At 36.5% G+C, this 13,451-nt stretch overlaps 2 protein-coding genes across 7 annotated transcripts in view; both read left to right on the top strand.

Annotated features, from left to right (window-relative positions):
* The window catches only part of igsf9ba (immunoglobulin superfamily, member 9Ba), a 67,091-nt gene extending 60,937 nt beyond the window's left edge, over window positions 1-6,154 (top strand). For 4 of the 6 annotated variants that reach the window (XM_079885544.1, XM_079885542.1, XM_079885543.1 and 1 more), the window contains one exon: window positions 1,140-1,216. Coding sequence is in view for 1 of the 6 variants with exons in the window: in XM_079885545.1 (XP_079741671.1) it covers window positions 1,140-1,270; window positions 1,439-1,659 (352 nt within the window). In the remaining 5 variants the exon portion in view is untranslated. Of the gene's footprint in view, window positions 1-400; window positions 646-1,139; window positions 1,271-1,438 lie in introns of those variants that run through there. The other 2 variants (XM_079885545.1, XM_079885541.1) reach the window with 2 other exon arrangements.
* Window positions 6,155-7,204: 1,050 nt separating this feature from the next.
* arhgap32a (Rho GTPase activating protein 32a) overlaps window positions 7,205-13,451 on the top strand; it is a 28,178-nt gene continuing 21,931 nt past the window's right edge. The window contains exons 1-2 of the mRNA XM_079885277.1: window positions 7,205-7,527; window positions 11,549-11,666. Coding sequence (XP_079741403.1) covers window positions 11,578-11,666 — 89 coding nt within the window. The 5' untranslated portion in view covers window positions 7,205-7,527; window positions 11,549-11,577. The remainder of the gene's footprint in view (window positions 7,528-11,548; window positions 11,667-13,451) is intronic.

Genomic DNA, 13,451 nt, shown 5'->3' with positions numbered 1-13,451 from the left:
TCTCTGTGATCATTACATTTTTTTTTCTCCAGGAAATGTTGCGCTTGCGCCCTTTGAGAGGCACACTTGGATATTCCCCTTTAAAAATGTGTTTCCATGTACAAAAATATCATGCATGCCTTTTCTAAATACTCTTTCTCGATGCCAAATCAGTAACAGCAGTTCTCAAACTAAAATTTCTTATCACATTTTGTCGTCCTAGTGGTTTGGTTCCTTTCTTTTATGTGACTGTTCTTTACTGGCCATTCTCCCCTCCCTGCCATCTCTTCTCCTGTCAGCATGGTGAAGCCACTGTACAGTGTATTCATGGTAACCAGAGTGTGTTTGATGTGGCGAACTTTAGTGCTCAGTCATGTCTACCTCCCCCTCTATTAATCACTTTCACTTTCTCTTTCCACAGCCTCAGCAGCAGGGGAGACTGTCTGTAAACGCTTTGTGTTTCTGTGCCTTGTGAACCCATGAGTTGTTGCCTGACTCTTCAGTATGGACGTTTGAGTGTCATGATCTCTGCCATGATAGAGGAATGGCATGTGCGATAAAAGACAACACTTTACAGGAAATGTGACCCCTGTGGTCAGTTTAATAGGAAACCAGTGAGCTTACTGGGAAACAGGAGATTTTGGCTAATTGTAATTTGATTGGACAGTGCTGGCAGCATGGCAGCAGTGTACAACATGAGGTAAAAGGTTTATTCATGTTAATTTAGGTGTATTCTGTAGTAAATGAGTGGGGGAAGGGAAATGCTAAATTCAACTCACCAGACTAACTGAACTAATACAATGTGCTTTTAATTTGCAGATACCCATCTAATGAAGAAGAGTTTTTGTTTTTCAAAAAAAAAATGTGATTTGATATTTAATATTTATGCTGATGACCAATGAAAAGTGGCAAAAAAGTCCAATGATAAACAGTATTTTCAAAATGGCTTTTCTTGCAATTCGCCAAAAGTTGATCAGTTGCTAAATTGCACAGTACATGATGTTGATGAATGGTACTTTTGTCATGAAGGCTTTAACAGCGCATTTGGCATTGGGCAGCCAAAGGCTAAATCTCAGTTTGATCAGGCGTAGTTCGTCAAAGCGTATAGTGCACCCTGGTGGCGGTGTGAAGTAATGCATAATTGTGTTTGTCTCTCACAGGGAGCATTTAGGTGCAGTGAGAGTCCCTGCAGGGTCTGAGAGCTTTGAAGCACTGATATATTATTGTATTAATAAAGCCAAGAAATCATCAGCCAACAAGAACAACAACTCCAGATTCAAGAAAAGGACAGGTCAGTTTCACCCGTACATTACATACTGGGAGAAATGGACATGTTATCAGCCCTGACACCTTAACATCGTGGCAGCGAGGTTTGCATGCACAGGCAACTCTCACATTTTCTTCTGAAAATGTAAAAATATTTTCTGTTGCTGTGTCTCATCTGCTCTGCTGTCTTCAGATGTGTCCACCTCTCAGACCCAGCAGCCGCATGCATCTCAGGCCTCTGAGCAAAGAGAACATCTCAGCTCTCCCTCAAAGAAAACGTGGAAAAGTACACTTAGAAAGTCCCCCTGTCTCCATCTGTCCTCTCTGCTGCGCTGGCTTCACCCCAGAGAAGACAGAAAATCCCTGCTGGCCAGTATGGACCCTGCCCCCTCAAACTATGGTTCTCTGCTCTGAGAGCCCCCCCACCCCACCCCACCCCCCAAAAAACTCACTAAAACTTATCCTGTGGGGCGGATCATCTTCTTGTCCATTATCAAAAATGTATAATGGACAAGCTCTCAGTACTGTTTTGTAATCAGTCTAATCTAGATACAATTTATTATGTTCTTCGGTTGGCACAATATACTACACATATCTGTATTTTCTGTAAATTTACACTAAGGAAAAACATACAGGGGTGCTCTTTTAGAAGAAACAGAAAACTGGGACAGGACAAAAGCTTTTCTTTTGATAATAAAAAGAAAAAAATAGCATTCCATTACATGCTAGGAAAAATCTTGCTGGTCATAACGTCGTCAGAACTGTGTATATTGTGAAGGATAGAGAGTTAAATGCTCTGTACAAATATGTCTCTCAAGACGTGATAGTTACTACAGGGTTTCTTTTCTTCCTTCTACAAAATATACCTCAAAAGAGAGAAAAATAAAGAAAAGGAATAAATAATCTGGAACATATTTCAGCACTTCTAGCATATTTTGTGCAAGCTAGCGTATTTCATTTTGGATGGCATGTTGTCTGTTTGTGGCAAAGCTTGACAGAACATGAGGGAATAATGTAAACCCAGAAATTTATTTTCTTTTAATTGGTTTATAACATATTAAACATAAAATATAAAGCACAGAATATCATTGAAATTGTAAGCTTGAAAAGAATGGCTGCAGTACTAGACTTGTCCTGCAATATTTAAACAGATATTCACACTTTTTTATTCCATGCAAAGGCAGGTGAAACTGAAAACATGCTTTCTTAATTATTTTTCGAATAATTTACATTATTTTTGAAAAAAAAAAAAAAATTGGACAGCTTTAAGGCACTTTTTATCTGTGGTTGGAGGTAGATTAATAATAGCCCCCTGCTAAAAAAATATTCAGGTACACGTTCAATTTTAGAAATATGCTTTTTGACATGTTCAGATGACATAAGTGGAAATGTAATATTTAAACTGAAGTACAATTACTTGGTACTTGTCTTGCACAAATGTAGTTAGAAGTGGTGAAATGCATTATTAATCTTTCCGTCACTTCCTTGAAGTAAATAATTTGTTATATGTTGCTTTGAACACAGTACAAAAAAAAGGAAGTACAGTAGATATTGTGCAGACTAATGAAGACATCAATATAAAATAGAAAAGTGAAATAGTCCTTACTCTGATCAGTGAAAAAAAAAAAACAAAGAAGATGTTCTTGGGTTACTTTCTACCTACAAAAGTGAACCTTCAAAAGTAGCTTGACTCTTTTTGAAAACAATTTCAGTAATTGTATTGTAATCTACTATTTGTCATCCATCACGACTCATCTGATGACATAGCAATGTTTGTTATTTGAATTAATGATGAGTTTAGAAGGATGTTTATTGTCTCTAGAGTTCACTAACAGCTGCTGATTTGCTACCTACAGTACAGTGAAAGCTAATTGAGCATATGCTAGTTTAGTTTAACCGATGGTGAATGTATGATTTGCTCTTAGAAGATCAGATTTATCTGAATATTTTCAATGTGATGTTTTCTCTCTTTTAGCTCGTTTACGCGCCAATGCGATTACTCCAAAATGAATCTTCTTCTGTGAATGGAATTTAATAATGAGGAAACTGAATGAAATCTCATGCAGTACTTGAATAAGGCTGAATATACAAGCAGGAAACGCTGGGATGAATTTCTTTGTATAGAGATTCGTAGTAGCCTTTTTGAGTTTAAAAGATTTGACTTAAGTGCCCAAAGGGTTTACTTTTTCTTTTCTTTCTCTTTCTTTTAATACAACTATTTTACTCGACATGAAAACGAATGCTCAAACATCTCACTGCAGTATTTGAGCTATTCAGTATTAGGTCAGTATATTCTGTTGCTTATTTCTATGTGTGTCTTCATCATTACTACACTGTAAAAAATGATATGATCAATAAGTTATGACAACATAACAACAAAGTAAAGTTCAGGGTAATTGGGACACTTTTTGCCATTGAGACGACTTGGAAAAATTGTCCCAGTCAACCTGAATTCACCCTGTTTTTACATTGCTTTAACTCGTCAAAATAAGTTAAGCGATTTTCAACTTTTTTATAAGTTATACAAGATTCAACTCACTTTATGTAATTCAAGTTGAAATGACTTAAAAATCTAAGTTGATTGTAGGCTACTTAAAAATTTAAGGCAGCAACTTTTTTTTCTTTTTTTACAGTGTAGCTTTTCCATGTGGTGCAATTCACAAGGCTGCTTTAATCGTGTAGTCTCTGAGAGGAGAGGGCAGAGTGTTCATTTTTTAGATATTCTTGAATACCTGCCTTTAGCTGTCGGAAGAAAAGTGTTAAAGTTAGACTTTACTGTTTTTTCGCTACGTGTTTTGTCAAGTTCAGTCAAGAACTCGTTGCTAATAAGTCCTACAACAACCACATAATGTTTACATGATCTAGAAATATAACGTGCAAGGGTGTAGGCACATTGTACACATTATGACTTGGTGCTATGTCTTTTTGAACTCGTGGTGCTGTGGTTCAGAGGTTAACACACAAACTCACGCACAGTCCTCTGTCTTTAACTAAACTAGCTCCGTCGTGATTTCCGTTGTCAAGTTCTTCTGGTGAGTAGGGCCGCAAGCAATAAAACCTCTCTCACAGGGCAGGTCCTGTGCGCTCACTATCTTTCAGTATGGAAACCGTTAAAGGTGTTCAATAGGGATCGGCTTTGACACTCAGTATGTGCTTACGTTATCGCGCGAACGTTCGCTGTCACCATTAATAAAAACCTGCGTATTTAGAAGGGTTTATAAAGACGAACTTGCCAGTCTCGTGGAGGCAGCATATCAAATGTATAATCCATGAAATGTACCCACGGTATGATAGTAATTTTTTTCATTTAGCATGGAAATACCTGGCAACTCAAGCAGGTGGAGGTCAGATGCGTCAAGCGGCGGCATTTCTGTTTTATAGTGTTTTTCATGGACACGGTGGAGCGATGCATCCTCGAATAAAGCTGCCACGCTGATTTAAGATGCAGGTGCAGTGTCGCTGTATATCTGTGGATGGTGATTGACGGCATTTTATTCAGCTCCTCAGTGGTCTTTGTAGGGAGAACCCGACTGAAACGTTTCTCTTGTTGAATATGATAGCCTACTGTACAGGTAGACACGCCCCCTTTTTGCTTCTGTAAGAGGGCTCATTTGCAGGAAGTGTCATATCAACTCTTTGATTGCCTGTATTCAGTTTTGTGCTTACTTCTTATGGTGCTTCGTGAAACTTTATTTCCCCTTTTTTTTGTTTTTTTTTTTGATTGAACAGAACTAACCTTACATAATCAAGATATTTCACTCGTTCGGACCTGTCTGTCTCGTTTCAGATAATGTACATCTTTTTGTTCTTGATTCTTTTGCTGTTCATATTAACCAGCACTGAAAACTTAGAATGTAATACTGCATTATGCACTAATGTATGACTGTTTTAACATTAAACCTCATACTTAGAGCTTATTGGAAGCATATTTCAAATTGCATTTTTGTGCTTTTTAACTGCTTTTGAATTTGTGTTGTACATTGTTTAGAGATTATATTATCTGAATGATGTGTTCTGGGCAAACATGTTTTCCATCCCGATTACCCTACATGCAAATGTATAAGAGACTGTTCTTATGTTAAGAAAAAGATGATAAATTGACAGATTTATTTGATTGACTGATTCTTTTGTTAAGTAATCTCATTTATTTCAGGTATTATTCTTAAAACAGTATGGTGCTGTACCAAAGCCTTATGTACAATATTATTATGATGTATTGTTTGATTCTTCTGCCACTGCTAAGGAATTCTCCAACAAATTGCTACAACTCTGATTATAAAACAAGGTGCGGTGTGCCTCTATCTTCTCGTCTTTGATTAGTAGGCCTACTTCATGGTATTTTTCATGGGCATTCGGTGTCTCCACATACTCAGATGTTAAGATATGGTGCCTGGTGTGTCTCCATGCTGCTAGGAGTAAATGTTAAAGATGTTTCGTATCTGTACTACCAACTTCTGTAGTATGACATTGACCTCCACAATAACTCAGCTGGACACTTTGATTCAGCATCTTGATATTAAAAGGGAACAACCCTGCAGTAAGCAATGGCATTTTTAGAGAATAAAGGAAATCCCATTGTTATTTTTATTCTATTGTTTTAATTTTTTTTCTTTTTTTTCTTCTTACATTAATTAATAAGTCTTGCTCTAGAATAAGACCCCAATCAAAAAGAATATGCTATCCTGACAAATGAATTGTCCTTCGAGAGTTACGTCAATAACAGATCTGGGAATGAAACATATGAAGTGTTAAATATGTGTGTGTGTGAGTGTGTGCTTGTGCTGTCTTTAACAGCCCAACTGAAGTTATGTATTAGTGGAGCCGTTCAATTTGCATTGTTTACATCACCAGATGCCCAGATATGCACATTTTGGCAAGCTCTATTAGGTTGACATTTTTCAACGCTTTGGTCCATGTAATAACCCCGTAAAACTTTTTTGTATTTTGATATAATAAAAAAAAATATAAGAGTGTGTTTTTATTTCTGTAAGAGTGATCTTTTGACTGTTAGTACCTGAAGTGACCACTAGAGGCCACTAATGCATAATGTTAAATCTGAATGGCTGATTTTAAAACGTATGTTTCTTACATTAAGCAAAATCCCTTACAGGGAAGGTGTTTTTCTAAAGTCTGCCACAATGACTGATACTGCTGTCATATATAAAAATCATCCAGGTGTAAAGTCCCAGCTCAACTCTCTCTCACACACCTATTTATCTGAAGTGAGTGACTAACACATACACTGTGCCATGGCATAGGTCTCGTGGCCAACGCCTTGCCATTGGCCAGATGACTTAACAATTATCATGATGATGATGATTATGATTTCTCAAGAAGACAATGTGACAGACTCTGCTCAGTTCTATTGTCTTTTGGCCATTTTTGCCTTAATGAACCAGTTATGACATCTGACCATTCAGCATGTTATGTAGCTGGATACAGTGTTTTTTAAATCTAATAATCAAATTTGACCTGACATACGATATCTTTGTTTATATGATATTCCATGAAAGAAAGTAAATATTAAAGTGATAGTTCACCCAAAAATGAAAATTCAGTCATCATTTACTAGTTGGTCTAAATCTGTATGAGTTTCTTTCTTCTACTAAACACAAAGAAATTTTGAAGAATGTTTGTAACCAAACAGTTGTGAGGCACCATTGACATCGTTGAGTATTTTTCCCCCCTCATACAATGGAAGTCAATGGTGCCTCACAACTGTTTGGTTACAATTTTCCTTTTTGGGTGAACTATCCCTTTTAAGATTGAAAAGACATGAGGGCGAATAGATGTATGTAATTTTCTCTTAAAACACATGTCTAAAGTTGTATCCCAAAATTCTTTACTATTTATTTGAACTCAAATCATTATCATAATACACTTTAGGGCCAGAAAACAAAAAAACAAAATTCCTAAGGGAAGACTTAATGTACAATATTCATGAATTGAAGGTTTTACAAGTTGTTCAAATCTCAGGTGGATGTTCTCAATACCGTGACAAACAGTTAAGTTTAGGTGAGCCCTAACTGATATCCACCTTGCTCATGTCCACGCCCCCAAACACGCGCACTCATTTTATCAGGTGGTGCGTGAGAAAGAACTTTTCATGTGTCCTTCCGAGACCGAGCACATTCACTCACTCTCCCACAGATCCCACACTGATTCACACACGAAGAAGGATGCTTTTGTTTGACCCCTTTTCACACGATTCACACTAAAGTATAGAGGGATTCAACTCTTGGATCTCATTTGGGGGAGTAACGCTGAAACAATCACAGACAGGTGAGTGACTCGTGTTGATCTTTCCTCTTTTTGCTGGCGATTTAGGAAGTACCTGCACTTGTAAATATAATAAGACTAAGTGTATATATATATATATATATATATATATATATATATATATATATATATATATATATATATATATATATAAACACACATACATACATACATACATACATACATACATACATAGCCTACATATAATTTTTTTGTGATATTGTATCCGTGCGTAAACATTGTGTCAAATATGCGCCGTGTTAAATTCCTTAAAAATCTCCATTTTATTCACTTCCCCTGGTTGAGTACAAGCACCCTAAAACTGTTTTAGTCCAGTGTTACGAAACATAGACACACACAACGAGCAAAGTCACATGATGTTGCCCATGACAACAGTGCGCAATTTATTACCAGCCAAAGCAATATTTTAACCACTACACGGTTAATTTCTTCACCTCCTTAGTCACGTTACAATAACACATACAGTACGTGTGCATGGATATTATTTCCTGTCTGTAAACATTCCCCATCAGATATTCAGGATCCAAGACTGACCGATGCCTGAAGGATTTCAGGACAATCTGTCGCTTAGCAACCACATCAATGTACATCAGCTTTCACACAATCCCATGCTCAAGTTGTATTAAATCATGTTCAACTGCTCACTGAATTCTTGCTTCAAGCAAGTATTCAGTGAACAGTTGAACATGATTTGCTTCAGTTATATAATTTACACATTTTGCAATTCCACTTATATATAGCCTACATATTAGTGTTTATATAATATGTGTGTGAAAATTTTTTTTATATATATATATATATATATATATATATATATATATATATATATATATAAAACACATAATAACACAAAATATATAAAACATATAATAAAACACATACTCTAACAACCTAAGCTTACTGTTCAAAATAATGAAATAATCATTATTTGAGTGTCCATACAGGCAGTGTAAATGGGTTTGGATTAATCACCGGAGATACTGTGTGCTTATGAAGGTGAGGTTAACCCTCTCAGGTGCCTGCATACACATATGGAGCTGTCTTTCCTGTCAGGGAAGGTTCATTCTGCTGAGTCAACATAAAGGTTCTCCCTGTCAGCACTTTTGACAGTAGGGCCAGAGTGTGAGAGGAATATTTTGTCGTTTTCTTATCTTGGTACTCTATCAGATCATAAATTATGTGCATGTCAGTCTTCACAAGGTTTCTCTCTTTGAGGTGGTTCAACTGTCACCGTGGGTGTGGCTCAATATTCCAGCATTCCTTTTGTTTACTTCACACTTGAATTATTGATGGAGTAGCGTATTGCAACCTTGCTTATATAAGTCTTGTGTGAATCCTATTCATCACGGTCATGCATCACTAAACATGGCACAAACAGTCCTTGTTATTGATTTTCTTTAGGTTCATTTAGATTCAAGGTCCACAGTCACCAACTGATTTTTGCTTGAACTCAAATTCAATTTAGTGCATTCATTATCTGTTTGACTATATATATATATATATATATACACTCACCTAAAGGATTATTAGGAACACCTGTTCAATTTCTCATTAATGCAATTATCTAATCAACCAATCACATGGCAGTTGCTTCAATGCATTTAGGGGTGTGGTCCTGGTCAAGACAATCTCCTGAACTCCAAACTGAATGCCAGAATGGGAAAGAAAGATGATTTAAGCAATTTTGAGCGTGGCATGGTTGTTGGTGCCAGACGGGCCGGTCTGAGTATTTCACAATCTGCTCAGTTACTGGGATTTTCACGCACAACCATTTCTAGGGTTTACAAAGAATGGTGTGAAAAGGGAAAAACATCCAGTATGCGGCAGTCCTGTGGGCGAAAATGCCTTGTTGATGCTAGAGGTCAGAGGAGAATGGGCCGACTGATTCAAGCTGATAGAAGAGCAACTTTGACTGAAATAACCACTCGTTACAACCGAGGTATGCAGCAAAGCATTTGTGAAGCCACAACACGCACAACCTTGAGGCGGATGGGCTACAACAGCAGAAGACCCCACCGGGTACCACTCATCTCCACTACAAATAGGAAAAAGAGGCTACAATTTGCACGAGCTCACCAAAATTGGACAGTTGAAGACTGGAAAAATGTTGCCTGGTCTGATGAGTCTCGATTTCTGTTGAGACATTCAGATGGTAGAGTCAGAATTTGGCGTAAACAGAATGAGAACATGGATCCATCATGCCTTGTTACCACTGTGCAAGCTGGTGGTGGTGGTGTAATGGTGTGGGGGATGTTTTCTTGGCACACTTTAGGCCCCTTAGTGCCAATTGGGCATCGTTTAAATGCCACGGCCTACCTGAGCGTTGTTTCTGACCATGTCCATCCCTTTATGACCACCATGTACTCATCCTCTGATGGCTACTTCCAGCAGGATAATGCACCATGTCACAAAGCTCGAATCATTTCAAATTGGTTTCTTGAACATGACAATGAGTTCACTGTACTAAAATGGCCCCCACAGTCACCAGATCTCAACCCAATAGAGCATCTTTGGGATGTGGTGGAACGGGAGCTTCGTGCCCTGGATGTGCATCCCACAAATCTCCATCAACTGCAAGATGCTATCCTATCAATATGGGCCAACATTTCTAAAGAATGCTTTCAGCACCTTGTTGAATCAATGCCACGCCACGTAGAATTAAGGCAGTTCTGAAGGCGAAAGGGGGTCAAACACAGTATTAGTATGGTGTTCCTAATAATCCTTTAGGTGAGTGTGTATATATACAGTGCAATGCATAAGTTAATACACCCATGCTAAAGTTGACTAAAAAGAGGAATAAAAAATCATATTTTGGAAATTGAACTTAATGCCTTAATTTAAAAAATTAGGAAAAATCCAACCTTTTAGGACACCAATTTTCTTTGTGAATGAATAATGTATCGTAAATAAATAAATGTTCTTCCTTAAAATACATGGTGCATAAGTGTGTACACCCCTATGTTAAATTCCCATAGAGGCAGGCAGATTTTTATTTTTAAGTATTTTTTTTAAATTAATTTTTAGGATACTATGCATCCTGATAAAGTTCCCTTGGCCTTTGGAATTAAAATAGCCCCACATCATCACATAGCCTTCACCATACCTAGAGATTGGCATGGAGTACTTTCCATAAGATCATCTCTCAATGCAAATCAAACTTTAGCTTTTAGGCTAACTGAAATAAAACCATGCCAATCTCTAGGTATGGTGAATGCTATGTGATGATGTGGGGCTATTTTAATTCCAAAGGCCAAGGGAACTTTATCAGGATGCATAGTATCCTAAAAATTAATAAAAAAAAAATACTTAAAAATAAAAATCTGCCTGCCTCTATGGGAATTTAACATAGGGGTGTACACACTTATGCACCATGTATTTTAAGGAAGAACATTTATTTATTTACGATACATTATTCATTCACAAAGAAAATTGGTGTCCTAAAAGGTTGGATTTTTCCTAATTTTTTAAATTAAGGCATTAAGTTCAATTTCCAAAATATGATTTTTTATTCCTCTTTTTAGTCAACTTTAGCATGGGTGTATTAACTTATGCATTGCACTGTATATGTATATATGTGTGTGTGTGTGTGTGTGTGTGTGTGTGTGTGTGTGTGTGTGTGTGTGTGTGTGTGTGTGTGTGTGTGTGTGTGTGTGTGTGTCATGCATCCATCCATCCAATAAATATATCGTTTCATGCATCCATCCATCCAATAAATATATCGTTTCATGCATCCATCCATCCAATAAATATATCGTTTCATGCATCCATCCATCCATCCATCCATCCAATAAATATATCCATCTATCCATAACATTTATTTATTTATTTATTTGTTTATTGCAATGAATGTAGCCTTTGATGCTGGTATGGCAATAAAAATTAAGTCAATAAATCCACAATGTACTTGCATGCATAACACATGTGCATGCCACAGGCCTTCATCCTTTGCCAAGGTTGGAGGTTTGTCTTAAAGCGAAGTCCGGTCTGGTCCCTCCCCTCACAGACGGGCAGCTGTTGCAGTGACTCAGTATCATGGAGGCGTGCAGCGGGACTGCAGCAGTGACACACGGCAGAGCTCCAACACCTCTGAGAGATGCATGCAGTCATGATCCCTGTGAAGGGTGAGTAACAGCCTGCATACTTCTCCTCTCAGTCTACTTTGGCAGCTGCGGTGCTCGATTATGGTTAGTTATACCTCATAGCGTGCGTGTCTGTGTGTCTCTCGTGCAAGGTTAGATGAGGCATTTTCTTCACAACTGGCTGATTCTCTGCATAATCAGGTGCAGTGCATGTACTGCTTTTTGCACACACAGGCATTTTATGTGTCATGTGACTGGTCACCTTATTCTATTTCTGAGACAGCATATTTCAGCAGCACTGCATGCAGTAGATGTGAATTTGTCCCCTGAGGAGTAAATTACAGTGGTGATTTGTGTGCAACTGGTGCCCTACAGAGATGATAACAAGGACAGTCTTCAATGAACGTTTGTACTGTACCTCCCCAAGCAAGCAGGCATGGTTTAATGTAATAGTCAATGACGTGACGCTGCATTTACAGTATACTAACTATTCATTTATTTATCAGGGTGTTAACTGTTCTAATATCATGTAATAAAGTAAAAGTCTGATAAAATAAAATTATTGAAAGGAATAACACATTAAGTACTACATTAAGTACTGTAGTTATTAATCTTTTATTTAAAAAAAAAAAAACAAACCTTATTATTTTAATTTATTTCTCCAAGTACAACCAACATGTACAAAAAAAACTTAAAACAGGAAACTATATAATAAACACTCCGCAGACCCTCGTCAAATTTAAAAAGTCTTAAATGAAAAAAATACAAATAAGATGTGTATGCTTACTTACATATATTAAAGGTTTTTTTTTGTTTTTTTTTTACTTAATGGTATTACGACACGAGTCATGATTTTTTTTTCCCTTCAAAACCATAATAAATTATGAATACAAAGAACATGTCACAGGTGGTTTAAACTAGTTTTTAAAAAAGTGTTTTCTTTTCTTTATGAGTGTTAATTTTTGGCGAAAAATTATCAACATGCAATATTGTTGATGAAAAAGATGTGACAATATATATAAATATGATAATAACTATCAAAGACATTTGACACAGGAACTGAGACAAAAAAAAAACTAGCTGACAAAATTATCATTATCGTGGACACTCTCATAATTCAGAATACATTCACTTCATTTTTTTTTTTTTTTGATTTTTTCTTGATTTCCATTAAAAAATATCTAAAGTTTCTTTAAATCAAGTTGCATTCACTTGAAGCAAAATTACATAAGATATTAATTCTTGTTTTCTGAAAAAAAAAAAAAAAAAAAAAATCTAAATTGAGTTTTTACTTAAAACAAGAAAAAAATAAAAAATAAAAATCTGCCCGTATGGTAAGAAAAATAAACTTAATTCAAAGGGAAAGCAAGATTATTTTTCTTACTCCACTAACAGATATTTTTCTTTTTTAAGCATAAATTCACCAATTTTTTAAATATTTTTTTTCTTTAAACAAGAACATTCAACAACATTCTTGATTTAAGAATGTTAAAACAAGACAAAAACACTGAGTAAGAAAATCATTGTTTGCAGTTTTGACCCATAATTTGTTATTTGAAACTCACTATCCTGCCATAATGTTGCACCTGTGACTTTAAAATGGCACTAAACTTTTGCCTCTTTCTTCCATGAACGGGATCAGGCATTTATCATTCAATCTCACGATGGTCTAATCTGCAGGAGGAGTGTAGGATGTTCTGGAACAAAATCACTGACTCTGTCTTTTGTCTACTGAATGAATCGCCTAAACTCCAGCCTTTTATTCCCGTTCTAAAGGCTTCCCAATCCTTAAAGCTGTTCCAGCTCACCTTTCCTTACCCCTGGAGT

The sequence above is a fragment of the Squalius cephalus genome (assembly GCF_949319135.1).
Source record: "Squalius cephalus genome assembly, chromosome: 11".
Classification (NCBI taxonomy): domain Eukaryota; kingdom Metazoa; phylum Chordata; class Actinopteri; order Cypriniformes; family Leuciscidae; genus Squalius; species Squalius cephalus.
The sequence above is the reverse complement of the archived record's forward strand: the minus strand, read 5'-3'. Positions and strand labels throughout refer to the sequence as shown.